Below are 26,057 nucleotides of genomic sequence, written 5' to 3' on the forward strand. Positions count from 1 at the left end.
GGTAGTAATGAGAAGTTTATACGTATGTTCTACACTGTTATATCTTAAAAATTAATGAAAAATATCCCAATTTTGTAAGAAAAAAAAAAGAAACTTCCAATATTAAATTACAAGTGCAAGCTACAGAGATTTAAAAAAAAATAAATTAATGGCTAAGAAGCTGAAGCTATAATAATGCAAGAGGGTTAGTAAATCTAGCACAAAAACCCATGTGCAACTTGTGGGGGTTAATTGGCTCATATGAGTTGGCCGACCATGTTCCCCTCTCACATTTGGAGACAGATAAAAAACCTAGAACAAAAACTAAAGTTACAAGGATTGCGGTTGTCGTGATGTTTTACGGAGACATCCTCTCACTACTCTGTTTTTCACAGAGTGAGAACAAGAAGCTGACTTCACAGCTGATCTCATGTTTTGTCTGCCGTTTGAAAATTGGAATAATTCAAAACTGTGTTCGGTATTTAACTATTAACCCAATCCAATAGGATGTCAAAAATCATCAAACGCAAGAGACTGTTAAAATGGGCTTGGTTTCATGGTCCATTTTGAACATTCCCTTTGTTTTACGGTTTGGGCTAAGCCCAAGGATTCAGATCCAAGAGAAACAAAACATTCCTCGTTGCTCTGTTGTGGCGGTTTAAACTTTTTAATCTTAAACCCTAGACGTTAAGATTTTATGCTTTTAAGTGAACTGATGTTGTTTCAGATTCTTGTTCGTAAAGTGCAATTTTTTTAACACTCTGCGGAATAAGACCAAATATTTTGTTCAATAAAGGATCTAACATGTCCGAAAATAAACCTGAATCGGGTCCAACTGTAAATCCTAGAGTAACCTGGGAAGGTTGCAGCGTATTGCTCGACATTAACGACGGCGATCGTCTTGTTTTCGCTCGTCTCTCTGCCGGCTCGTAAGCTCCTATTTCTCCTAACAGTTCGCTTTACTGGTTATCAAAATTTATTTTTTATGCCGTTTAAAACTGTTTCAGGACCTTGAAAATTGGGAATAAGACATTCTCTTTGCAGCCATTGATTGGATGTCCCTTTGGGTCTCTGTTTCAAGTTGAAAGCGGAAAGGAAAAGCCTTACCTTTCCCGCTTTATTCCACCCACCGAAGGTTTAATTTTTTTTCCTTGAAAGCTTATTTTTTGTAGCTTAATTGATTTCAAGTTCATTCTAGATGATACTCTTTTGGTGTATTTTTGCAGAGAATAATGTTCAAGATGAAGGAGGTTGTCAATTACAAGAAGAATCCCGTGACAACCGAGCAATAATTGATAATAATCAAGCTCAAAGCCTCACCGGCGATGATATAGATGCAATGCGGAGGTGCTAGACTTTGTGTTTTTTGTGGTTATTTATAGCCTTTTTTGTGAACACTATTTTTCATTGGTTGCTTTTTTCTCTTATGATGCAGACAGGGGGCAACGGGGAATGAAATTGTTGAGGCCCTCATTGCTAACAGTGCAACTTTCGATAAGAAAACACAGTTCTCACAAGTTAGTTAATTTCACACTTAAGAGTCTGACATTTATTTATGGTTCACAATCTCGAATATAATAAGCTGGTTTGGGTAGACAAATGAAAGAGCAAGAGGAGAAAAAGAATGAAAAGGTAACATAAGTGTTTTTGTGTTTGTATCTGTAGGAAAAATATAGGCTTAAGAAGCAAAAGAAATATGCGCCCAGAGTGCTTCTTAGACGACCATTTTCTAGAAGGTATGTCAATGATTCTATATCCGAGCTGCTTTTTCGGGATGTGGTTTTTAAATGGTTTTTATCTCAATGCTTGCTGACTTTTGTTTTGCTACTACTGTTGTATCAGTATATGTGAGGCATACTTTAAGAAATATCCAGCTCGAATTGGGTAATCATCATATTGTGTTAACTGTGTTTTTGATCATTTTTTTCTGCAGACATGACTAGAAATAATTTGTAATCTCCTTTCCTATGATTCAGATTTTTGCGAGTGGATACTTTATCTTTGTTGCTATCAATGGCTAATGTTACTGCAAACTCGGATGTCCTTGTCCTGGATATGGTTGGTGGACTTGTTACTGGTGCTGTGGCAGAGCGTTTAGGAGGTATGATACATGTTTTGTTTTTAAGAGTTATTTGATATTGTAACTGAATCAACAAGACCTATAATTAATACGGCCAGTGTAACATTTCTAACAAAATATAGTGGTATTTTAAATATTTTAAATGTTCTCAAGTATCTATGGAAGAGTAATGTTGGAACCATTGTCTCACAATACCTTTTGGCGAACAGGTTCAGGTAGTGTGTGCAATACTTATCTTGGGGGGACACCGTATCCTATGGAGATAATAAGGATGTTCAACTTCAATAATGAAATTTGCAAGAGGTATGCTGCTATTTTTTGAGTTTCCTAACTTTACAAGAAATATCATATTATAAACTCAAGTAAAAGCTGGGCACTGTAATCTCATTTTCAAGGAGGATTACATGGAGCTCAGGTATAAATACAGAGTTATGTTCTTGAATCATGCCATGCAATATTTACTCTCTCTTCTTATTTGTTTCAGAGTTTTGCGGTGTTCAGTCAATGACCTTTGTGCAGTCCAAAATGAAACCAGTGAGCAAGTCAGCCAACGTGAAGATGTCTGTACTATGGAGAGTCAATCTGATGTTAGTCATGCTCCCTTGCGATTAAGTTTATTCTTTTTTTCTGAATCACCCTGAATGTATTGTGATGCTTTATTTATAGGAGAAAACATCCTTATCAGTTAGCACCGAAGAGGTTCATCTTTCATCCAAGAATGGTATTTTGGATCTTGTTCCTGAGAATGAACTTTCTACCACAGGCAAAACTTGCAAAGCCCCAAAAGCTGGAGAAAAAGCACCAAAAGAAGCCATTCAATCATGGAAAGAAAATGGTTTCACCAGGTAATCTACAGAAGTTCAACAATTGCTGTATTAATATTAGAATAATATATATATATCCATAATCCTAAAATCCAAAGTGTTTGTGTAGCCTAATTATAGCTGCACCGGAGCAGGATGCCTGGATCTTAGTTAAGGATTTGCTGCCCCTTCTAACATACTCAGCTCCTTTTGCAATCTATCACCAGTATCTGCAGGTTCAGTTTCATCCCTTGTTACTGCTCTAAATTTTGGAAGGAACCAAGTTTAGACGTCTATTTTTTCTATAAAACTAATAGTTGAGTTGGTAGTTTTGAACGATCTTTTGTATTTCTGTTGTTAAAAATGTGGAACCAATCATTCCCCTAGAAAACTAACTCGATCAAACTATACGTTTAAATGCAGCCTCTTGCAAAATGCATGCACAATCTACAACTTGAGAAAATGGCAATTGGGTTACAACTTTCAGAACCTTGGTTACGGGAATATCAGGTCTTCTTCTTATTCCTCTTTATAAACTTGTAGAATATGTAATGCTTTATTTATGAGAATAACATGATTATCATGCAGGTACTTCCATCAAGAACCCATCCCTGCATGCAGATGAGTGGATCAGGCGGCTACATCCTAAGTGGTACTCGGGCATATTCTAATACAAGTCAATCCTAGTTCCTAAATTTTAATAAAGGAAAATTATTGTGTATTAGTAACCCAAAATGGTCGCCTAAAACCAAATTTATCATGTGTATAACTTGGATCATTATTTTATATGGTTTTCTTTGGTGTTGCTACTTAGGTTTCGATTTATAACAAACCTTTATTTATGCTATTGTGGTAAATGTTAAATGTAAACTATTTATTCCAAATGGAATTTTATTAACTGCTCAATTTCAGTAAACTTTTTTTATTATTTAATTTAATCTGAAGCAGCTCAAACATCATACTAAGCTCATGCATCGTTTAATTTCATACTTGAAGTAAGATTGTTGTGTTGACAATTTGATTTAATCTTCTAGTATTACAGTTCTTATTTAAAATATCAAAAGAAAAGGTAAATTATAAAATTGGTTATTTATGTTTACGCTCTTTTTAACTCCTATTATAAATTAATAAATTAAGAAATAACAGTAGCGGCAATCGAATATGTTTATCTAATCGTATCTAATCAGCAATCATTGAAAGAGTTTTATGCAAGACCTTTGATATCTACTCTCTATTAATGTTCGCACGGTTCTTGAATTCGCATATGTTAACATAAATTGATATTACTAATGTAGCAATTTTTAAAGTTGGGTGAGGAAATCTTGAAATTACACAAGCATATACTACTAAATTTGTAGTTCATCCCAAGAAAATCATAATTAGAGTTGTAATGGGCTTGAAATATTTGTTGAAATGAGTCAGAGAAACGAAGCCCTTTGGAACTTGGAAGAGCCCAATAAGCAAACAAAAAGAAATATTACTAAATCGTCTTTCTTTCAGAAAAATAAAGGAAGTCTTCTGGGTTTTCTTCTTCTCATTCTTCATTTTAGGTTTTGCGATGAACCGGTAACGGCCAGATCCATTGAATTGAGTTTGTCAGGTAATATTACAGAGCTTCTTGTGCATCGCTTTTCTTTTCAATTTCATGATTGAAGTTATTGATAAATCAATTTGGGTTTTGGGTTTGTAACTGATCTCAAAACTAACGACATACTAGTGAACAAGTATTGGTGAGTAAAATCTGTACGGGTTTGACTTGATATATAGTTTTACAAATGGTTGTTCTATAATCTAAGTTAATCACAGTTTGTCCATCATTTTCAATATCTTTCTATTCCTTTTTTCCCCATTGGTATTCTTCGTGATTTTAGTGTTAGAAACATCATCCAAAGTTGTTAGAAGGTCGTGATGTTGATTAACTTGACTGTAAGCTGTAAAAGAACGGTGGCAGACTGGCAGTAACTGAAGATTATGCTTGTTCCAATAGGTATTAAACTGCTTATTTGATTCCTATTTATCGGGTGACATTAGCTGAAAATCAGATGCATTTTATTTATCATTTTCTCAATTTTTTTATTTTGGCTTTTGAGGGGACTTACAATTATATATACATGATAAATTGTAGTGCTTTTAGGCTCGCTATTACAATATGATCCCCCAAAAAAAACAAAAAATTGTTTAACATTTACTAGAATATTAACATATTTCTTTCTAAAAGGGTACATAAATATTAGGTAGCATTATTTTTTGCTTAAAATTTCTCAATGACTAGCGAACCACCATTTTGTTCATCAATGTGAATCGGTAAGTATGGAGATTGTTTCTGGCAACCAGCCAAGCACCGGCAATGAATTGAAACTTTATGGCATTATCAGTGAGGTAGTTGTAGATGGATCATGAAGCCAGTCAGCCGAAACAGGAGCGCTCAAGAACAAGGTGGACTGCGTCCCTTGATAGGATATTTGCAGACTTGGTAGTGAAGCAAATTCAATTGGGAAACAGGCCAAACAATGTTTTTGACAAGAAAACGTGGAATATCATACGTGATGAATTCAACGAGCAAACAGATCTTAACTTCAATAACAATCAGTTGAGAAAGCACCTGGATGTTCTGAGAATACGTTTCTATAACCTCAAGTCAGCTTATGATCAAAATGACTTTGCATCCATGGAGGACTCTTGTTGCATTGGGTTTGACCTGTGGGAAGACATTGGGGTAAATTTCCTCTCAATGTAATGAATGTTTGTTTCTGACACTTTTACTGTATGTTCCTGAGACATTGTGTTTATACTTTACAGGCACAGCCTAGGCCTGAGCCAATCAAAATCAAGGACTGCCCCATTTATGAGCAACTATGTACAATATTTACTGATTCATCTGCTGATGGGAAGTATGCCCAATCAAGTCACTTTGAGGGACTAGAAAAGGCTGTTGGAAATGATACCAGTGTCTTAACTTCATGCCCAGATGATAATCTACCCACCTCAAGGTTAACCCAAAGCGGTTCATTGTCTGAAAAGTTGACTAAGAGTATTGCAGAGAGAAAAAGAAGACGACCATCTGAGGCACAATCTTGTTTGGATCAGAGCAGAAAGGATGAAGAAACCTCTGAGACTATGGCTGGAGCCTTGTTAGATATGGTTGCGGCTTGGAGGTCAAGGAGTACAATTGCCACAAAACGAAGTGATGAGAAATTTAGCATAACTAATTGCATTAAAGCATTGGATGAGATAGAAGACATTGAAGAGTGGCTCTATTTTGCATCTCTTGACCTCTTCGAAGACCCCACCCTAAGGAAAACCTTTATCTCTTTAGAAGGTGGCAAGATTAGGCTGACATGGTTGCAAGAGAAGTGTGAGAAACCTGCAATGACCTGTGTCTGAGTTAAAGGGTGAACCTTTGGCTGCTTTGTAAGTGCTAGGATCTTGACTGCAATTGTTTAATCTTAGGGAGCTAGTTTGGTCAAACATTAGTTACATAGTACAGATTGATAGATGAGATGTTCTAGCTGTAGGGTTACCGATGTTCACAGGCACGTGTATATTTATGTAAGTTTGCAGATAGTGGAATCGTCCTTTTGCATGGGGTTACAACTGCACGTATGTGCATTCATTTGGTTAATGGTGACCACAGTTCATCTTCCTCAACCAGTTTGGATCTGGTTGCCCCTTCTCCCAAGGGAGAGAGCTCGTCAGACTCGAGAATCAGCTGAAGGGTGGCTTCTCTTCTTTATATGAAAGCAACTAAAAACAGAGGAAACGTCATTAGAAAAGGTTAAAGAATCCTCTAAGTCCCGCAACTCTTTGTATATTTGGAATTTAATCTCTTATTTTTTATATTTCAAAATTTAGGTCTAATTGCTAACGCCCTCAAATTCTTCTGTTAAATTCGTGTCTGTGATCTTTTTTTTTTTGTGAAAAATTACTTAAGTAACCATATACCAAAAAAATTGTTGTAACAAACTTAAATTTAGCAGAAAAGTTTCAACTATGTTCACAATTAGGACTTGCATTTCTAAATATGAAAAGTTAAAGGGCTAAATCCCTTGAAAAGTATTTTGGGGACTGAACGCAAAATACAAATAAAAACAAATGTCAAATTCTATAAAAGGTCCCTTGGTAGATTTAGTTTATGTAGTAAAATTGAATTAGTTCTAGTCTCTTTTGGCATCAAATAATTTGAATGATATGACATACACACTTTGGTCAGATAATTTTTTTGCATGAAAAGTATAATATTTTTCTAATTATAAAAAAAAAGTTGATGTTTATATGTCATGTCATTGTATATTTAGAAAAATAAGAATCAGATTTAATTAAATGATGAAATTAATGAACAAGAAAAAGAAATGATTAAATTATAATAAAAAATAAAACTACTAAAAACATATAGTATAGGAACTTTCTATAAAATTTGCCCAAAACAAATATAATTTTAATTTTCGGAAATCCTTTTGACTTTGGAGGCCCAGTTGGAGGCTGGTAATGGGGCTTGCTAATTTGGCAACCCAAAATTCTTCGAAGCCTCACCCACTTCCAAAGCCAACAACCTCCATCATCTGTTTCTGATTAGCTATTTGTAGGGTAAAGTGTCTCAGAAGCATAAACATAATTAGTGTTAGTAATAAACCTTTGATCGTTATCCATAATGATCACTTACTTTAAACCATTAGTTTAGTCGGCTACTGATTCTTCTTCTTTCTATTTGATTTTATTTTCCTTATTAATCCTTATCCTCTTCAAAATGTTAGTATATTCCACCCTTGGAAATTAGGAAGAGTTTTGCTTTTCTCTAAAGGGTATAATAGGCAACAAAGTTTAAAAACAAAGCCGGACGTAATGGGGATTCGAAAACTAACGATAAGAATGAAAAGACTGTAATGCTGTCTCTCTCTCTCTGACTCTCTCTTCAATATTTTTTATTATTTTTCCTCAAAAGTCTTTTTCACTCTTTCTCTCACCGCTACCGCCGACTTCATAACGGTTAGCCGTCGTATTTTGGCGGCGCCGACTTTCCTGTTTCCCGGCGATCTCCGAAAGTACTCTTTTAATATTTCCTCCTCAAGTGCATCGCTTTGGAACTCTGGTTTTAACTATCATTTCTGAGTTTAATAGTGTTGCGTTCTTGTTTGCTTCATCTTATTGAAAATAATCTTTCAAAGGTACCAATCGCTCTGCCGTTTCCACCTTCTTTTTCAGTGATTGGTTCCGCACATCGCAGTCGAGATTTATCTGACATTACATTGTTGAATGTTGATAACGATATTATCTTAGGATCTTTTTTGGTTCTTGAACATTTTTTTAACTTTTTCCTGTATTTCCTGTATATGATTTTCTTCAATTTTGTTATTTATTTATTTTTTGAACTCAACGGTGTTTTCGTTTCTCTCGATGATTTCTTCGTTTTCACTGCTTCTCGGTGCGATTATGTTGCTTCAATTTTGAATACTTGAAATAGTTCCGTACGGTGTCCTATACTTTTGGGATCCAATTAGTGTTTTTAATTCTTAGTATGTTGCTTGTTATGACTTGCGTAATAAGGAAGGTTTGGGGTTTGATTAGCTAAATCATTCTGGTTTCTGAACTTGTAACGTTACGTTACTCGTACTCCTTTGTTTGGTTAGTAAGGGAAAAAAAAGATGATAAATTGACATCTAAGCAGGTTTTATGTTGTTTTCAGTTCCGGTTTCTGAAAATTCTAGCTCAACTGAGTCATTCCATAAGCTCTTAAGGGGATCTCTGCCATTAAGTCGTGAAAAGTAGGACAAAATTTTAGACCCTTTGGTATACCTTTTACTCGGTCGATTCATGGGGCCAAGAAAATTTTAAGTTCCAACCTGATTAGGCCTTGTTTGACTAGGATTATAACATATTTGGATTGAGAGAACTGATGGAATTCCTCTTCTTTTGTATTTCATCAAGGAAATAAATAAAGAGGAGGAGAAACTTAGGTAACAATCTCTTTCTAGGTTTTCTTTTGAAGAGATTTGGAGATGCTACAAACTATTACTAATTTTCTTTACTTTCGAACTCAAAGTTACATTTTCCATTAGAAATTATCACTTTCCTAATGTGCCATGGACAGTGAGGAAGTGGATTGTTAATCTTTTGAGGAATCTGGCTATGTATAGAGGCTGAAAGACAGGGCTAAATATAAATATTGTGTCTGTGGCTGATCTTTTGCTTTAATTAGCATATGTATTGACTGTTCTTGTTTTCTGGGATTGATAATCTTGATTTTGTTACTGGCCTTTAACCCTGGGAGTATTATCTTTCACCAGGGAATAGACAAAATGATTGGATCCTTTCTTACCAGAGGACTCGTGTATGTTTTACCTTACAACTGTTTCTGTTTTTCATTTTAGTTTTAATTTATTACTTTACTTGAAATTAATCTTTCAGTTTTGATTTGGCAGGATGGTTTTTGCCTATGCTTTTCCGGCATATGAGTGTTATAAAACTGTTGAAATGAATAAGCCTGACGTTGAGGAACTGCGCTTTTGGTGCCAATACTGGTAGTTATTCATTTGTTATTCATATCATTTCAGATTTTGCTAATTTTATGTAATTTCTTTTATTTCCACCCTTTTCTTTTCTGGTTTCAGGATATTGGTGGCTGTTTTGACGGTTAGTGAGAGAATTGGTGATGCTTTTGTTTCATGGTATGGAATCATAAAACAGAGAATTAGCACGAGGAATTTTTTGTGTGTTTTTCTGTTTCTCACTTTGCTCTCTTCTGTGTTCTCTTTTTTAGGGTTCCAATGTACAGTGAAGCTAAGTTGGCTTTCTTTATATACTTGTGGTACCCTAAAACAAGGGTAGGTGTATCAGTTTTAAAGAAACAAGGAACATTTACTTGTCCATCTACATGTTGATGTTTGCTTTAATTGCCCGTGTTTTCACTTTTGTCAGGGAACTTCTTATGTGTATGACTCCTTCTTTAGACCATATGTTGCAAAGCATGAAAATGAAATTGACCGTAACTTGTTGGAACTAAGGACTAGAGCTGGTGATATGGCAGTTCTTTACTGGCAAAGAGTTGCTAGCTACGGCCAGACAAGAATTTTTGAGATACTGCAATATGTTGCTTCACAGTCAACCCCAAGACCTCACCATGCTAAGGTAATTACCAGATTATAACCAATTGTAGTTTGTGCTGCCTTCACCTACATATGAGTTCTTTTTGCTACAAACTTGATTTGATGAAACCAGAAATTGGATGCTATGTGAAAATGGTTGCCCTGGAGTTAGAAATGGCCTCTCACTATAATGCATCCAGAACTCTGTACAGATGTAATGTTTTTTATTAATTGAATGTCTTTAGCAATTGATTAATCTTTTTTTTTTTTTGTTCTGATTTCTGTTGCCATGCACGACCCTATCATTTTGAAGTTTTTCTTTTCTCCATAACTTCAGAATTCTCAGGCACAAGGAGATAGGGCTCACCAACCCTCTGGTGTTCCAAACCGCAAATCATCTAGTAAAGCACAAGCAGCACATCCTGAGGCTGAAGAACCGCCTTCCCGGACATCAAGCACATTTTCAAGTCAACACCCAAAGGAAGTAGCTGAAGAGGTGGGACCTTCAAAGGTGCCTTCACAGGTGGCTAAATCAGCTACCCCATCAGCATCCTCAAATAGCCAAAAACCAGATCCTGCATCTGAAAGTACCAGTCAGCCTGCAGATACCGAAGCAGAAGCAATGCAAATTGAACCAGTGCTGCCTTCTCCACGGAATGAAGGCACAAACCCTCCCGCAAAAGAGACTCTCATGGAAGAAAGCATTCGAGTCACACGTGGTAGATTGAGGAAAAGCCGTTCAGGAACCCGTTAAAATGATGGTATTAATTCCTTTTCTTTTTAGTTTACTGAACTAGCACTTGAATTGGTAGGCGTATCGTTGTTGACATTGATGTAAATTTCTCGGTCTTCTAGTTTCTATTTCATTCGTTGCTTTATTATTATTTTTCAAACAACTGCATATCATGGGGTATTGGGGCCAATTGATTTAAAAGTTAAATCTCTCCTCCCATCTCCATTCTCCAGAGTCTACAAGTACCGTTGTTTGATGCCTTTTGTGGTACCCATTTGTTTGAATTTTTTTGTGCTTAGTTGTTTGGGAGTTGGTGAAAGAGAACTAAAAAGGTTTTAGGATTAGGGATGGAAAAATCCCTTTGGCAAGAATACTCTGCCTGCTGCATCGGTCTCCTTTAAACCACGCAGCTTTGTCTTTTATGTAGCTTTGAGTCAGTAGATTAATTTAAACAAATTTACACCAAAGCTGATTAAGATGGACTTTATTCCCGCACAAAATTGAATTAGGTTGCATGTGTTAGGTGAAAGCATTAAGCACGTGACAGTGGCGATGAAAAGAGATCCTGAATTAAAGATTATTTAATTGCTACTGAAATAAAATGGTGTTTTATTTTTGTTAAATTTATGACAATAAGTAGCTTTGATTCGTTTTCAGTTTTTCTCTTCCGCTTCATCCTGAAAAGAAAACCGCATCACAAACGTTTACGTTATGAAAAAGAACGAAAGATAAATAATAAAAAAAAAAAACAGCAAGATTGATGCCAAGAAAAAGCAAATCAAAATGTGAATATTATTATTTTGTACCTTAAGCTGTGAAGCAGCCCTTCTTAAGCCCATAGCGGAAACATGAAAAGAAATGGGCCGAATAGGTTCCAACTAGAAAGGAAGAAGAGTTTTTTAATGGGTTGGACTACGTAAACTTAGTATAAGAAAGCCTATACAATGTATCTTTTAAGACTAAAGTGTCAATATATGACTTCATGAAAACCCAACAATAAGTATATAAGGTTCCCTTTCCTGAGTTAAATTAGGTTCCATTTGGTATTAGTTAAAAGAAGATGTTTTGTCCAAAGAAGAACATTTCCATGATTTCTGTCCCCAATAACAGCAAAATCGTAAGCAATTGGAAATTTAATACCTTGCAAACTTATAGATATTAATCAGTAATTATAGAAGGGATGAAAAGCTGCTGACTTCCAAATGGCAAATGGATTTTAATAAAAATTAAAATTTGAAGTCGTCGTGAAAAAAGACATAAAGACAAAGACAATAGAGAGGGGAAAGGATCTTCGGCCCATGAGATGTCTATCCCAGAGGCCCAGACATGACATGGACACTTCATCTATAATATAATGAATAAGACCAATGCATGGCGGAAACACTAGTGAAAGGAGCCGCTTAACCCACTAGATACTTACCCACCAAATAACAATCAGAGCTGCAACAAAACGAAGATCAACCGTCAATTCTTGTAAGCCAGTTGTCTGTTGTGGAATTAAGCCATTTCACCACACATGGCTTGGAGGCAATGAGATCTATCTCCAACCAAACTAAAGGGGGCATATTCGTAATCCACACATAAAGTAAACAGCTGGTAGCGGGCAATAAAAGTAAAAATAATTATCTTTACTCATATTGGTATCTCGCTTGAAAATATATTCCTAGTGTCGGTGACCTCTGTCCTTGCAAGCAGTTACCAATTAATTTTTCTTTTTTACGACTGTCCGATGAGAACACTTCTTTTGCTGCTTTGGAACCAGATCCAGCCGCTAGCATTTTGAACCCTGCATTTCTCTTTTAACACATCCATCGTTCAATGCGCTTGTTTTGATCTATAGATCTAAGGTTCGGAGTCTCTGTGTGTGTTTTGGTGTGGGGGTTTTCAAGTGACACAAATAGAATGGGGAAAGAATCAAAGTCGGGAGGGTGTTTGGGGTGGTTACTGGCGATAGTAATATTGGCTCTGGTTGTGGGAGCCATTGTTTATGCAGTGAAGCAGAAAATGGATCACGCCAATGATAATAAGCCATCTCCCGTTCCAGGTCCTCCAGGCGCTATTGATAAGAAGTATGCCGATGCTCTCAAAATCGCAATGCAATTCTTTGACATTCAAAAATGTACCTTCTTTCACTTTACTGTGTTTTCTACTCTCTTGGGTTGAAATTTGCTTCTTTTTAAGGATACCCGTTAACCTATGGACCCTGATTTAAAATAGCAATAATATTTAGTTAGTTAATTTAATTATAGTATTAGCAATTTGCTACTGCTTTAATTTGGTATATAATTATATCTGAGATGGGGTGGTTGTTGTTGTTGCAGCTGGTAAGTTAGTGAATAATAAGATATCATGGAGAGGAGATTCGGGACTTAAGGATGGAAATGAAGCGAACTTGGATCTTTCCAAGGGGATGTATGATGCTGGAGATCACATGAAATTTGGTTTTCCAATGGCCTTTACTGCTACTGTGTTATCATGGGCTATCCTCGAGTATGGAGATCAGATGGCGGCAGTGAATCAACTCGAACCTGCTCAACAATCTCTCAAGTGGATTACTGATTTCCTTATAAATGCTCATCCTAAAGACAACGTTCTCTATATTCAGGTTATTTTCTGTCTTTAACTGCAACCGACTCTTTTGGATTATGGGTATGTCATTTGTACATGAGTCATTGCACGCACCACTGCGTTTTAAGTTTGTTGGTTTTGCCTTAGAAATTTATATTATGAAGTATCCAAATCGCTTAGGGCTTGAACCAAAGGTTTTAGATCAGGAGTATCTGGGATTTTTATTTTAGCATCTGCTTCTTAGTCTCTCTACCTTATAGCTTGTTGTTTCTCATGTTGTTGTGATGGATTGCATTGAAAATATGACTGGATTGTATGTTATAATGAGCATGCTTTTGTTCATAGTCTCATTTCACCGAGTGAGAAACCTCATGCCATTTCCATGGTTGTATTGCAAACCGTACTTGATTTGGAATCTAATTGCACAATCCTTTAATAAAAAAGCTGATGAACTATACTTACATCTAACCTTTTTTTCTCTTCCAACATTATGGCAGGTGGGTGACCCCGACTTAGATCATAAATGTTGGGAAAGGCCTGAAAACATGAAAGAGAAGAGGCCTCTCACACAGGTGAACATAACTGTTCCAGGGACAGAGGTTGCAGCTGAGACTGCTGCTGCTATGGCTTCAGCATCTCTGGTGTTTAAGACATCTAACTCGGCATACTCAAGCACACTTCTTAAGCATGCCAAGCAACTTTTTAATTTCGCAGACAAATATCCAGCTTCTTATAGTGAGAACATCCCAGAAGTTGCTACATATTACAATTCAACAGGGTATGGAGATGAGCTTTTATGGGCAGCAAGCTGGCTCTATCATGCAACAGGCGATCGATCGTACCTTGACTATGCGACTGGCGAAAATGGGAAACTGTTTGCTTCATGGGGAAGTCCAACCTGGTTTAGCTGGGATAATAAAAATGCAGGAACCCAGGTAAGATTCCCTTTTAGCAAAATTTGAAGAAAGATGCTAGCCTCTCTTGTTTTTTCTTTTACCTTCATTTTATAGACATAGACATGCTTCAAGCATTGTGATAATATAAGAAACCCCAAGTTCTTGAAAGTTGTGCACATTTTGCTAGCCTTTTGAGAAAGTAGTTAGAATTAACTTGTTTGGTGCTACATCAATGCAGGTCTTGCTTTCCAGGTTAAGCTTGTTTGGTGCCAAAGGAGTCTCTGGGAATTCTGGCCTTGGAAACTATAGGAGCTCTGCTGAAGGTGTTATGTGTGGTCTTTTGCCAAAGTCTCCCTCAGCCACATCCAGCAGAACAGATGGTAATTCTTCTTTAAAGCTAAGTAAATTAGGTTCATACTTGTGATATATAGATCTTTGATTCAACAAAAAGAAATGGGTTAAGGGAAAGTTCCTTATCAAGTAAAACGATTAACACTAGTTTTACCAAATTGATTGGCTTGAGATTGGATACCAGGGTATGTCTAGATTGCCAAATTCATACCCTAATTTGGACTGAAAATCTTGCTTCCAGATGTTTATTTGCTTACTCCAGCTATTCTTTAAGGGGATTACACATGCCTCTCAGATCACTAAAGCTGCATATGAACTGAACTTGTTTCTGGTGCAGGTGGTCTTGTATGGATCAGTGAATGGAATGCTCTGCAGCACCCTGTTGCCTCTGCATTTTTAGCTGCTCTTTACAGTGATTACATGCTTACATCACAGACTGCAAAAATAACCTGTGGTGACCATTCATTCAAACCGTCGGATCTTAGAAAGTTTGCCAAATCACAGGTACGCCATTTATGTTGTAGGACAAATGTGTTGCATAAAAGAGGCAGCTGAAGATTTGAAATTTTCCTCGAAAAGTATTGATTCATATTTCACTTAATAATCATACTATAATAATATTTGCTTCCAGGCTGATTATGTATTGGGCAAAAACCCTTTGAAAATGAGCTTTCTTGTGGGGTATGGGGATAAGTACCCACAATATGTGCATCATAGAGGAGCTTCAATTCCAGCTGATGCGACTACTGGTTGCACCGACGGCTTCAAGTGGCTTGATTCAACTCAACCGAATCCTAATGTGGCTGTTGGAGGCCTTGTGGGTGGGCCTTTCCTTAATGAAACATACATCGATTCCCGGAACAACTCAATGCAAGCCGAGCCGACCACATATAACAGTGCCCTAATTGTTGGCCTTCTCTCAAGTTTGGTCACTACCTCATCTGCAGTTAAATCCTTCACCTAAAAGTAAAAGTAGCCATAGCCTGTAACTGATTACACATTTGTACCTATATGCAGCTGTATCAATACCAAGTTTCCCTATAAAACTTGTTCTTCAAGTATTTTGTTCTACACGGGTGAACTCAGATGCGGGTCGCCTGCACCAAGATTTTGTCGTATCTTAGAGGCATGACCGCATCTTTTCTTTTCTTTTCTTTTTTCCCAACTGGTGATTATGTGAGAGTTAAATTCCCTCCATGTTTCAATAATGTAGCAGAAGTGAAGATGAGATACTAAAATTGTTACTCTTAATCCAAAATCCAGAGCAGAGTTATCATCTATGCTCTAATTCAGGCCATCATAGATATATGATCCAAGGGCTTGGGATAAGCATTCACATATTTTTCAAAGTTACAAAACTAATTGATTTTCGACATGTTTTATGTTTACCCAAAGCCGGAATGTTGCAAGGCAAAAGAGGTGAGACAGTGGCATAACAAAGGAAAATGCGATTGGGAGCCCAAGTATGGTATGGAAATGACCCACATGAAAAGGCCATTCATCAGTCACCACCGCAGGGGGTCCTAAGGGCTTTCAGTCTTATCTACCGACAACCATCAAAAGCTACGCGTTGCCCAAAATTTGATAGAGAAAGTCCCACTCCCTCTGTCATCGGTCTCAACCACCACAACTTTCGTACTCACCCTTTAGCCAACAGAGCAGTTTGTCCCCGGTCCTAGCAGTACGGTCAAGCACAGGTGTCTTGTACCTTTTCCGAAAATCACCCAATGTACCCTCTGATCTATCCTTTCAAGTTTCAACCCCCCTTTTCTTTTTTTTGGTCAAAACCCCCCTATTTACTCGTTGAAAACAATCTATGATGAACAATTATTGTGCCTAGCGCCTTGGCTATTTGCACGCCACTCTTACCAATCTATCATTAATATTTCAGGCACGCAATATTTGGATACTAGCTTCCATGCAAGTACCATGTGGTTAATAGGAATCCAAGTATTTGCTATATCACGAGCTTAAAATTTAAGTTTTACAAATTGTGTTGTCTTGGCTAAAAATTTAGCTTTAAATCTACTTAATTCTACTTAACTACCATTCAAAGATTAGAATTACGAATGAAAATTTTCTAAAAAATTAAAAAAAGCGAAAGCAAACTCCCAAATAAAAAAATAAATAAATAGAAAAGCTATAAGAAAACAAAAAAATAAAAAGCGAATAAAAAAAAAACTAAACAAAAATGATTCTATTTATAGTTGAGTTCCCAATAATCCAACGTTCTAGTTTAAATACGTAAGCGGCTGAGATTAAAGATAATCTAGAAATTGAGATTCTTGAAGGGATTTTCCAAGATCCTCTAAGGTTACAAAATATTAATTACAGTAATTCTAGTTTAAGTGCTTCACTAGGCAATCAAGGCTTCAAGCAGATAAATTTTTTCCACATGTTATACGAATCGGGCCACCCTATTTAATCAGTTAACCTCTATCGGATGTTTTGTGTGCATTTGTCACAAATTTTGATCCACAGCTGTGAGAGCTACACATTGCTAAATTAAGATAAAGGAAAAGAGTGATTGGTGACTGGTATCAACTATAACAGAAAATAATTGGCATATATTTGTTGTTGTCGACTTAATTCTTAGAGTTGCATTTGGGAGCAGACTGGGAAGAGGATTTAAGGATTGTTAACCTTTGCTTTTTGGTCAGGCGCCGTTTACATTTCCGGGGAGAATTCTCAGAGCAAAGGAAATAGTCACTACTTACCTTTTACAAATTTTAAAATTATTAAAATAAGATTATTGTTAAGATGAAATGATTTTAAGAAGTTTTTTTTAAATCATTTGTTATAAATTTTAAAATGAAATTTGATAGTATAATTATATTATTTAATATTTGAATTATTTTATTATAATTATTTTTAAAAATGATCTAATTCATTAAGTAATTTATTAAATAATGGAGAAAGGAGAATGTTGAATACTAATTGAAATTTAGAAAAAAATTGCATAAATAATTTATGTTTAGATGATTTAATATTGCTAAGGACGCGATGAAAGTACCATTTTGAGATTGGATCCATATGCCCTTTTAACACTCAGATGTAGAGAGTGATAATCGTTTTCTGTCGTGCTTCCAAATATATATATTTTTTACCTATTCTATTTAAAGGATAAATATATTAATAGTGAATAAGAGCAGTTTTATTATTATTAATGTGACACTATAAACAATATAGACTGTGTCGTCTTCTTTCTTAAAAGATAGGATTTAAAGCAAATACTGTTTTTGGTTTGTTAATATGAAAGTTATCTCAATTCTAGATCAGAATTTATCAGTAAAGAATTGAAAGTGATGATTCGTTGAATAACTCATGATGATGGGATGAGGGGCAATGATTTAGTTTGGGGAAATGGATTGTTTTAGATGGTGTGGTATGGGATGTTAAAATTGGATTGATGATTCAAAAAAGTAGAATCAATACAAGTAAAGATAATAAAGGAAAAGAAGAGAGAATATCCAAATGCAGGAGATATTGCAGTGTTGATTAATCTGCAGCTTCTGCCCTGTTTCCTTGTCCAACATCCCTACCCCTATCCCTATCAATCTCTTTTTGTTTGAAAGCAATTTGTAACAACCCATCACTTCAACAAAGTAAAGCCATAATAAAATATTCACAATTAGCAATCACCGACTTGGGAAGGTAATAAAGTCACTCACACTGTTTGTCGTGGTCAGAATATTCTAATTAAATCAAACCAACAATACAAAAAAAAGGAAATTCACAGCATGATCCACAGCTGAATAAAAGAAAACTGTGCGGTTTTATGTGGTGCTTCCATCTACAAGGTGGTTGTTGTTGTTGTAATAAGAATCTACGGTCGTAAAATTGTTGATCATGTGTGAATGGTGGTGGTGGGGTCAACGAGCGATGTCAGATTTAGAAGTGAAACCCAATTGTTGCTCCATTTCCCAGCTGAGCTTGTAGGCCACCCCTGAATGTTTAGGTTCATGCTCCTGGTGTACGTCAGAAGAAAAAGAAAGAGGGTTAATGGAGGGCTGAGACTGTTGATCAACACTGTTGCAGGTGGAGAGATGAAAAAGTAAGTATACCTCGAGCTTGCACATGAGTTCTTGGGCAGTTTGGGCAGAGACAATTATGTCACGGGCAGCTGGGGCTATGAAACCTTCATCCACCGCATTGTCTATGAATGATAAAAGCGAGTTGTAATACCCATCAACATTCAACAGTCCCACCTGTAATTTTCACCCAAAAATTACAATTTGGGCTTATTAGAATATATCCACGTTTTTTGCATGTGAGCCTCTCTAATAATTGTGTTCAAACCCAAAAATTGAAAAAGTTGGAGAAAAAGAGAGTAGATTACAGGTTTGTCATGGATTCCTAGCTGAGCCCAAGTGATCACTTCCAGGAGTTCTTCCAAGGTTCCATAACCACCTGTGTGTTGAAATTTCATCATCTCAATTATTAGTAAAGAAAAGTTGGTTGACAGTTATTTCCTACAGTTACCTAGGATATTGTAAGTTAAAATAATAGTTAATTACAGCAGTAAAGAAAAACGAACCTGGCAAGGCAATAAAGGCGTCAGCTTGGCGAGCCATTTCAGCTTTACGTTGGTGCATTCCTGACACAGCTCTTACTTCTCCTACTGTCTCGCCTGTGATCTGAAATTTTTTAACCCCACATTTCAGTTTTTAAGATTAAATAGTTCAATTTTTTTATTATTTATCTGCTAATAAACAAATGGGGCCCAAGTTCAGTGAGGTAGAATGTGGAGTTGTTTGAATCTTAAATTATCCTCATACGGGTGTTGAATACAAAACTTTTTGGAGGACAAAGTTATCTAAGTTTCATTAAATGGCAGTTTTCACATGAATCTGAAATTATGTTTATTATTATTATTTACCTCTCTTGGCATGAGAGTCTTGGGAATTACCCTACAAGGAAATGGAAGCAAAGGGTTAGAAAGTTAGAGAAGGTTACTTGGGGAGGACAAGACCAGATATAATGAAAGAGAGAGAGAGGTGTGGATTACCCCAACACGTGGCGACCACCATCAAAGACAGCTTGAGAGACCAACCCCATCAAGCCAATGCTTCCTCCTCCATAAACCAAGTCAATGTTCCTTTCAACCTGCAGGTTTTATTTTATTATTAAACTTTACGTATCTAATTTAAACTTAATTCCTGAAATTACTCCATTTCCATATTACATCACACACTATTTTATTCGTTTCAGCCTTTTCAAGTTTTAGACTTTGAATTTATTCAATTCAAGCGCCAAGTTTTAATCAAACCAAAACAGAGCAAACAAAGGATAGCTTTGAACTTCGGGTTATCAATATAATATTTTCTTTGCTCAAACTGGTAAAACTCTTGAATTGATACGTCCTTTACAAAAAAAGCTTTTGAAGCAAGTATTGGTCATTGTCTGAATATGATATTATTCATTAGGCAGACTAGACTTAAAATAATTGGAATAAATTGCTTGAATGCCAATTTGATTCAGACATACTGCTCGAACCTAGGAAGAGATGATGATGATTAAAAGACAAATGAAAAGGAACAAGGCTTTTGGTGTCCCTGTTTGTTTATGAAAAGGATAAGGTAAGGTAAGGAGGTTATAGTGTGTTATTGTACCAGTTGTTGGCCAAGCTGAATAGCAGCATGCTGGTAGCTAGGATTCTTGCCTGGACTGCTACCACAAAAGACACAGACACGTCTGAATCTTGACTTCATGGAATTGGGTTGACGTTGTTGTTGTTGCTGGTACTCAAGGTGATGATGATGGAGGTGGAGTTGTTGATTTTCCATGATAGGAAAGCCTTCAAACCACTATGATTTTGCTTCAATTAGATACTTTGTTATTGTTGTTGAAGGTGTGAGAAAAGATAGCCAAAAGGAATGGTATTTGTTGTGTATGTGTGTGTGTGAGAGAGAAAGAGAGAGGAGACTGAGTACTCAGTCGAAAAATCAAAGCCCAAAAGTTTAGGGTGAGGGGAATGAGAATTGGTGTCATTGAACCTCTTTTTTATATCAAATCAAATTCGCCCCCCAAAAAAAAAATGCCCCCACCATCCAACACAACACGTCTCTCCAACTTCTCATCTCGTGATATATTCCACCAGAGCAAATTTCATTACTGTAGCTGATGGTTGAGGTTGAGCTATCATTTTAATCCCTTGTCTCGTGGATTCAACTACGCCTCAATTTGCGACTCCATCCTCCATTCCCCATCACTTTACAATGCCCCTTCCTTCATCCGTTTACCCCTCCCCACACCTTTCTTTTAAGTACCAAAAAAGGGGGGTTTAAATGGGAATTTTTTTTGTGTCAATTCACTGTTTCTTATCTTCATCTATTTCCATTAGTAATGGATAAAAAAAATCAATAACATGCTGGAAAAAATAAAACCCATCTAAGAATTTGAGGTGAAATTTATGTGTCAAACTTTTTATTAGCATGATTGGATGACGCTATTTTAAATAGATTAGTTTTAATTGGAATTATTCTCTTTTTTAAAAAAAAAAAAATTGATGTGACAACACTTTTATAGAGGAATTAAATGAAAGACAAAATGAAGTTAGCAAATCATAGCTAGACCACTTACTTTAAAAGCCGAAAAAAGGAAATCAAAATATTTTGGGCGAGGATCTAGGATTAAACAAGTAGGTAATCAAACATTATCTTAGATAAAACAGTGTCAACTTTAGCATTTGGTCTCATTCGTACGTAGTTGTGGGGTTGGAGCCAATTTGGAAGTTAACCCTTGGAAAACAGTGGTGGCTGCACCGTATTGGGTTGGACCAATAATTTTTGAGGTAGAGATAGATATCTTTATATATCTGCTGTAAGGTTTGTCCTCTTATAGTAAAATGTCCTACAAAGATTAAGATTATATACCACACATCTACATCCCCCATGTTAATGAGTTACAATAATTCAATGATTTTAGAGACAAAAAATTGTGTGTTTGACAATGAAAACAGGCTGCATGCAACTAAGAGAGATCGGTAGTACAATGAAAGGCATTAATTGTAATGAAAGAAATTACAAATTGATTGGGGATGATGACAATAGATTTGGTTTTAGGGAACAAATAATATCATTATTATAAGAACAAGTGGAGAGGGATCGGCACGTGATACCATGTATTCTAGTCTGTCCCACTTTGGGAATTATATGATCATACAGGAAAGCTACTTAGGAACCTTCTTAAATTATATATACATACATGCACATAAACTATATCTATATGTACTCCTCATAACCAAAAAGAAGAAAATCATAAAATGAGAGATCACTAGTTTATTATATACTCTCTCGTCATCTCGTACATATGACCCATTGATGGAGTTGGATGGTCGGGACATTGGTAATTAAGTTTAGATGATATTAGTATCTCTATATATATATGTTTATGTGAGAAACAGCTGTATTGATGGTGGTCTTAACCAATGCACCTATGCTCGCTGTCTTAGATTGGACATAGACTGGGCCTTCCCTTTCACTTCAACTGGGTTTTCATCTTCTAATTTTTATTTTTTTTTTAAATATTGAATATACTTCATTCCAATTTGAATAGATTATTATATAAGCACTTGACTTGTGTAAATGAATATAATATACAACACTTGATTAATATAGTGCTATTAATGATAATACTACTAATTAATGCACAACCACAACAGCATGACTTAGAGAAACCCAACTCAAATATTGCTACTGATTTGGAGAAAAATAAAATTATTTGTTAAATAACAGAATAGCTCTTGGACACGTCAAACACTCAATAACCATAAGACCTTTCTATAAATAAATAAACAGAAACGACGTCAGCATATGTAGCTCAAGGCTGAAGGGGACCCTGGCTGGATGGAGGGAAGATTCTCTCATACAAAATGGGAGGTCATTAGATTAATTATTTCAATACAGCGAATTACCATTTTTAATTCATATGGATCCCATCCAAATGAATTTGGTGTTGCCTACCCTCTCTCTCCATCTTGCACTTTGGCAATGGGGTCAACACTCAGCACTAAGCAAAGCTATATGCCTTTTAAACATAGTTCCACAAGCTACCATAGTCGAGTTAAAAAGGTTTCCAACACTTATCCCTAAACAAGTTGATGAGTGGGAAATTTTTCATTTTTTTAATGAATGAATTAAATCTGAAAAATTAGTATTTAAAACATGAATTGATTCTAATATTTTGCACATATGATGTTCAACCATATGGATCTTATATATTAACGTATGATACCAAACGGTTCCTTTTGGAGTAAATAGTATGCTTCGCATAAAACTTATAACCTAGGTTTAGTACTATAAAATACTACTTCTTTTTTTCTGAATATTTTCGTCAGCTTTATAATGAGACTGAAAACTAAAATGGTTTTTTTTTTTTTGGTTGGAAGTAGTTTTAAATATATTTAGCTAGTTTATAAATTATAAGATAAAGGTTTAAGTCAAATTATGCATGATTGCACATTGTTTATCTTCTTAATCACTCAATAAGGCGCTCAATTAATAGACAAAATTTCACTAAATATAATACAAAAGTTATTAATATTTTGAATTCTCAACAATATTATATAATCTCAATTAATGAATAATTATTTTATCGATTTATCAATTAATTTAGAGGTTGTAACTTGTGAATTAGTTTGAATTTTGATTCGTAAGAATTCTTTGCTAAAAATAAACGAAATTAGAAAAACTTGTTCTACTTTAATTTTAAGTTATGAAATGATATTGGTAGTTGGACTCTCAATCGAAGTAAAAGGAGGTCAGCAATATATAAAAGCAAAAGTTGAATTGTTTGAAATATAGGAGGAGATGATTATGAAAAACGCAAAAAGCAAAATACAATCGATTTCAACACTTTAATTTTTTTAATAAAATAACATGAAAATGGGATTTAAATAATCATATTTTGAGCATGAGATAATCCTCTTAAAGCAAAGCATGAAGTATAAGCAAGTGGCTTAATTATCACGAATTAGAGTCAACATTTCTAAATTCATCATTCGAATGAAAGCAAATAATTTATGGGTAAATTGACTGTTGCTAATACCCTAAACGCCGTCCATGTGCATATAACTCCCCTTTTTGCTTTTCTTTTCCCCCAAACATTTCAAAACCGTGCCGTTGAATTCAATACTTGTTATCCAATTAACAGCTTTAATTTCCCACAACACTTATCTAATTTGGTTGGTGTCTCGTTAGTCTAACCAAAATATAATATTTATATAGCAAAGAGAGGAGAGGAGGGGACATCGGATTAATTATCTGTTTATTTTTCTAATTAATATTAATTTACCTTTCAATCTACCACTCTCCACTAGCAATGGACAAACATTGTTTCTGGGTCATTTCCATTTAAATAAAAAGGGGGACTGTGTGAGGGGGTTGGGTGTTTTTGACTAATACTTTTATTCATCAAAAGTATTATTTAAGAACTATGTTAGTGATTATGACATGATTATTAGTTTTGATAGTGTGGTTTAAAATATAACACGCATCACCCCCCCCCCCCCTTTTGATATTTTGGAAGGTGCAAGAAGAAATAACCTAACGCACCCTAATCAAAATAATTAATGCATGGTTTTCATTTATCATTGTTTTGGAATTTGATGTATTGGGCAAAGGGACGCTGCTGCTGACACCACAGCACGCCAATCACAATGTTTATTTTGGAATTTATGTCATCTTTTTGCTTTAAAATATTATTTCCCAACTCAAATCTCTTTAAATAGAAAATATATTTGGCACCGAGGGTGAAAGTTTTGTACCCTGAGGTGATATATGTTATAGAAAAAATTAAATTAAAAAAATGATAAAAATAGCATGAAGGTAGAAGTCAATTTGTATTTTGACTCTTCTCCAAAAAAAATATGTAAATTAATCTATTTATGCTAGATAAAAGAGCAAGTTTTTCATTTTTACTATTAAAAATTAATCTTTATACGTCATTATGAAATACACGTGGCACACCAAGTGTCACTGTCTTATCATTATGTCAGTCATGTTTGTTTTTAATAGTACAAAGGGATAGAATTTGACTAATTTACTTTTTGATCTAACATATAAAAGACTAATTTACTCATTTTTTGAGTAGAGGAATAAAATGTAATTTGACTCCTAATATAAGAACATCTATAAAACTTTTACCTAAAAAGTATATAACAGTATTTAAATTCTACTTGTAAATTAAAATATTCCACCAACAATATATCAAACATCATCTCATTTGATTTGTTTTATTTTCGTGCTTTAATCATAAACTTGTATTCATTTGATAGAGGTTCTTTTCAACTAAATATCTCGTGTCTCTCGTTTCAAACTGTTTATATATATATATATATATATATATATATATATTGTAGGTATCGTTATCTTATTTAATGATGGAAATTTGCAGGAACTTGCTCGCGCGCGTTCCATGCATGCATCTCCTTTGTCTGTAATTTGGTAGCTAATACAGCCACCCACAATTGTAAGGGTTTCCATTATTATGATTATAATTTTTTACATTAAGTAATGAATATTGAAAGATGGAAACAATTGCAAATTGTGACATTATTACTCTCGCAAAATACGAACCATGATATATATTTATATAAGTGTCTTTTAGAGGCATCTAATCCAACTTTTATTTTCTGCCCTAAATAAAAATGCTGTAAGAGAAGACACGTACATGGCTAATGTCTGGCTTCACATCAACCACGACGACAAAATAACATGTCGCGTCTAAAATTTCAATCGCAATTTGCTCTCCCACTAGTTTGAGACCAATTCAAATTGTAAGGATTATGGAGGGTTTCCCATGTATATATTTTTATTATTGTTCATACTTTTTCTATTTATGGCTAAAAAGATGCACAACTTAAATAGCTTTCTAGTTATGGCACGTAGCGTAGGCATTAGCTAATACCGTCGTCACTAATGACTTCATTAACAATATATATATATGTGAGATGTTGCTACGTAATGAATTGATTGGTTGGGTTTTGTTTAATATGTCTACCCTTTGCGTAAATAATAATTAACTTTTTATTTTAGACTTGAAACTAAGAATGGCTAATTACTTGCTTAATTGTGTTTTAAGCTTATAATTAATATTTTGGTTCACCCAAATATTCCATGGGATTTAATAAAATAATAAAATAACAAATAATATTCCTTTTATAATATTCCATGCACAAAAGTAATAAAATAATATTTATCATAAACAAAACAAATAATGTGTAAAGAAAAGAGCTCTACTTTTGGGATTTGGGGTACTATTATTCCTTTTATCAAATGAAAATAACAAATCAGAGAGAGAAATTGCAAAGATTTAAAAATTTTGTTGGGAAATAAAAATAAAATATAGGGAAAAGAATAAGGCAAAATGAGGTATGGTAATTTGAATATAAATATGAGTATAGTCGTAATCCAATGATCCATCCATCCAAATGAGACTGAACTCACTCTACTTTAGTTGTCTGAAAAGTGGACAATACAAACCTAACGACATTGCTCTCTCTCACTCACACGTGTATTATCTAAACCCCACATCTTTATTATTTTCTTTAACCACACGCCTAATGCC

The 26,057-nt window shown here is 35.0% G+C and overlaps 5 protein-coding genes across 14 annotated transcripts; 4 read left to right on the forward strand and 1 right to left on the reverse strand.

Moving 5' to 3' along the window:
• The first annotated feature begins 608 nt into the window (after nt 1-608).
• On the forward strand, nt 609-3,778 carry LOC108484502 (uncharacterized). The gene is made up of 13 exons (XM_017788310.2): nt 609-908; nt 987-1,114; nt 1,206-1,326; nt 1,415-1,496; nt 1,645-1,715; nt 1,822-1,863; nt 1,956-2,080; nt 2,269-2,362; nt 2,544-2,646; nt 2,726-2,904; nt 2,993-3,098; nt 3,286-3,372; nt 3,451-3,778. Exons 1-13 carry the CDS (start codon nt 784-786, stop codon nt 3,547-3,549), a joined length of 1,362 nt encoding a protein of 453 aa, XP_017643799.1. The 5' UTR covers nt 609-783; the 3' UTR covers nt 3,550-3,778.
• Nucleotides 3,779-4,271: 493 nt separating this feature from the next.
• Nucleotides 4,272-6,750, forward strand: LOC108486753 (L10-interacting MYB domain-containing protein-like). 6 transcript variants are annotated; one of them, XM_053027683.1, is made up of 4 exons: nt 4,272-4,462; nt 4,734-4,849; nt 5,172-5,578; nt 5,662-6,750. In XM_053027683.1, the coding sequence occupies exons 3-4, from the start codon at nt 5,252-5,254 to the stop codon at nt 6,244-6,246; spliced, it is 912 nt and encodes a 303-aa protein (XP_052883643.1). In that variant the 5' UTR covers nt 4,272-4,462; nt 4,734-4,849; nt 5,172-5,251; the 3' UTR covers nt 6,247-6,750. The 6 variants fall into 6 exon arrangements, with proteins under 6 accessions (XP_052883643.1, XP_052883642.1, XP_052883644.1 ...); XM_053027682.1 differs by having other exon boundaries at nt 5,197-5,578; XM_017790966.2 differs by having other exon boundaries at nt 4,273-4,462; nt 5,238-5,578.
• A 704-nt stretch (nt 6,751-7,454) lies between these two features.
• On the forward strand, nt 7,455-10,837 carry LOC108483945 (putative HVA22-like protein g). 5 transcript variants are annotated; one of them, XM_017787504.2, is made up of 7 exons: nt 7,455-8,024; nt 9,144-9,187; nt 9,279-9,377; nt 9,468-9,524; nt 9,617-9,680; nt 9,775-9,984; nt 10,288-10,837. In XM_017787504.2, exons 2-7 carry the CDS (start codon nt 9,156-9,158, stop codon nt 10,693-10,695), a joined length of 870 nt encoding a protein of 289 aa, XP_017642993.1. In that variant the 5' UTR covers nt 7,455-8,024; nt 9,144-9,155; the 3' UTR covers nt 10,696-10,837. The 5 variants fall into 5 exon arrangements, with proteins under 5 accessions (XP_017642993.1, XP_017642992.1, XP_017642991.1 ...); XM_017787503.2 differs by having other exon boundaries at nt 7,455-7,901; nt 10,279-10,837; XM_017787502.2 differs by having other exon boundaries at nt 7,455-7,739; nt 10,279-10,837.
• A 1,212-nt stretch (nt 10,838-12,049) lies between these two features.
• LOC108486454 (endoglucanase 10-like) lies at nt 12,050-15,747 on the forward strand. Its single transcript, XM_017790514.2, has 6 exons — nt 12,050-12,793; nt 12,996-13,279; nt 13,740-14,177; nt 14,377-14,518; nt 14,827-14,993; nt 15,121-15,747. The coding sequence occupies exons 1-6, from the start codon at nt 12,577-12,579 to the stop codon at nt 15,451-15,453; spliced, it is 1,581 nt and encodes a 526-aa protein (XP_017646003.1). The 5' UTR covers nt 12,050-12,576; the 3' UTR covers nt 15,454-15,747.
• A 2,303-nt stretch (nt 15,748-18,050) lies between these two features.
• LOC108485683 (cytokinin riboside 5'-monophosphate phosphoribohydrolase LOG3-like) lies at nt 18,051-20,743 on the reverse strand. The gene is made up of 7 exons (XM_017789537.2): nt 20,102-20,743; nt 19,498-19,595; nt 19,369-19,399; nt 19,027-19,126; nt 18,829-18,899; nt 18,554-18,697; nt 18,051-18,457 (listed from the first exon to the last, which is right to left on the reverse strand). Exons 1-7 carry the CDS (start codon nt 20,273-20,275, stop codon nt 18,362-18,364), a joined length of 714 nt encoding a protein of 237 aa, XP_017645026.1. The 5' UTR covers nt 20,276-20,743; the 3' UTR covers nt 18,051-18,361.
• Between the last annotated feature and the right edge of the window lie 5,314 nt (nt 20,744-26,057).

Source organism: Gossypium arboreum, chromosome 5 (assembly GCF_025698485.1).
Source record: "Gossypium arboreum isolate Shixiya-1 chromosome 5, ASM2569848v2, whole genome shotgun sequence".
Lineage (NCBI taxonomy): Eukaryota > Viridiplantae > Streptophyta > Magnoliopsida > Malvales > Malvaceae > Gossypium > Gossypium arboreum.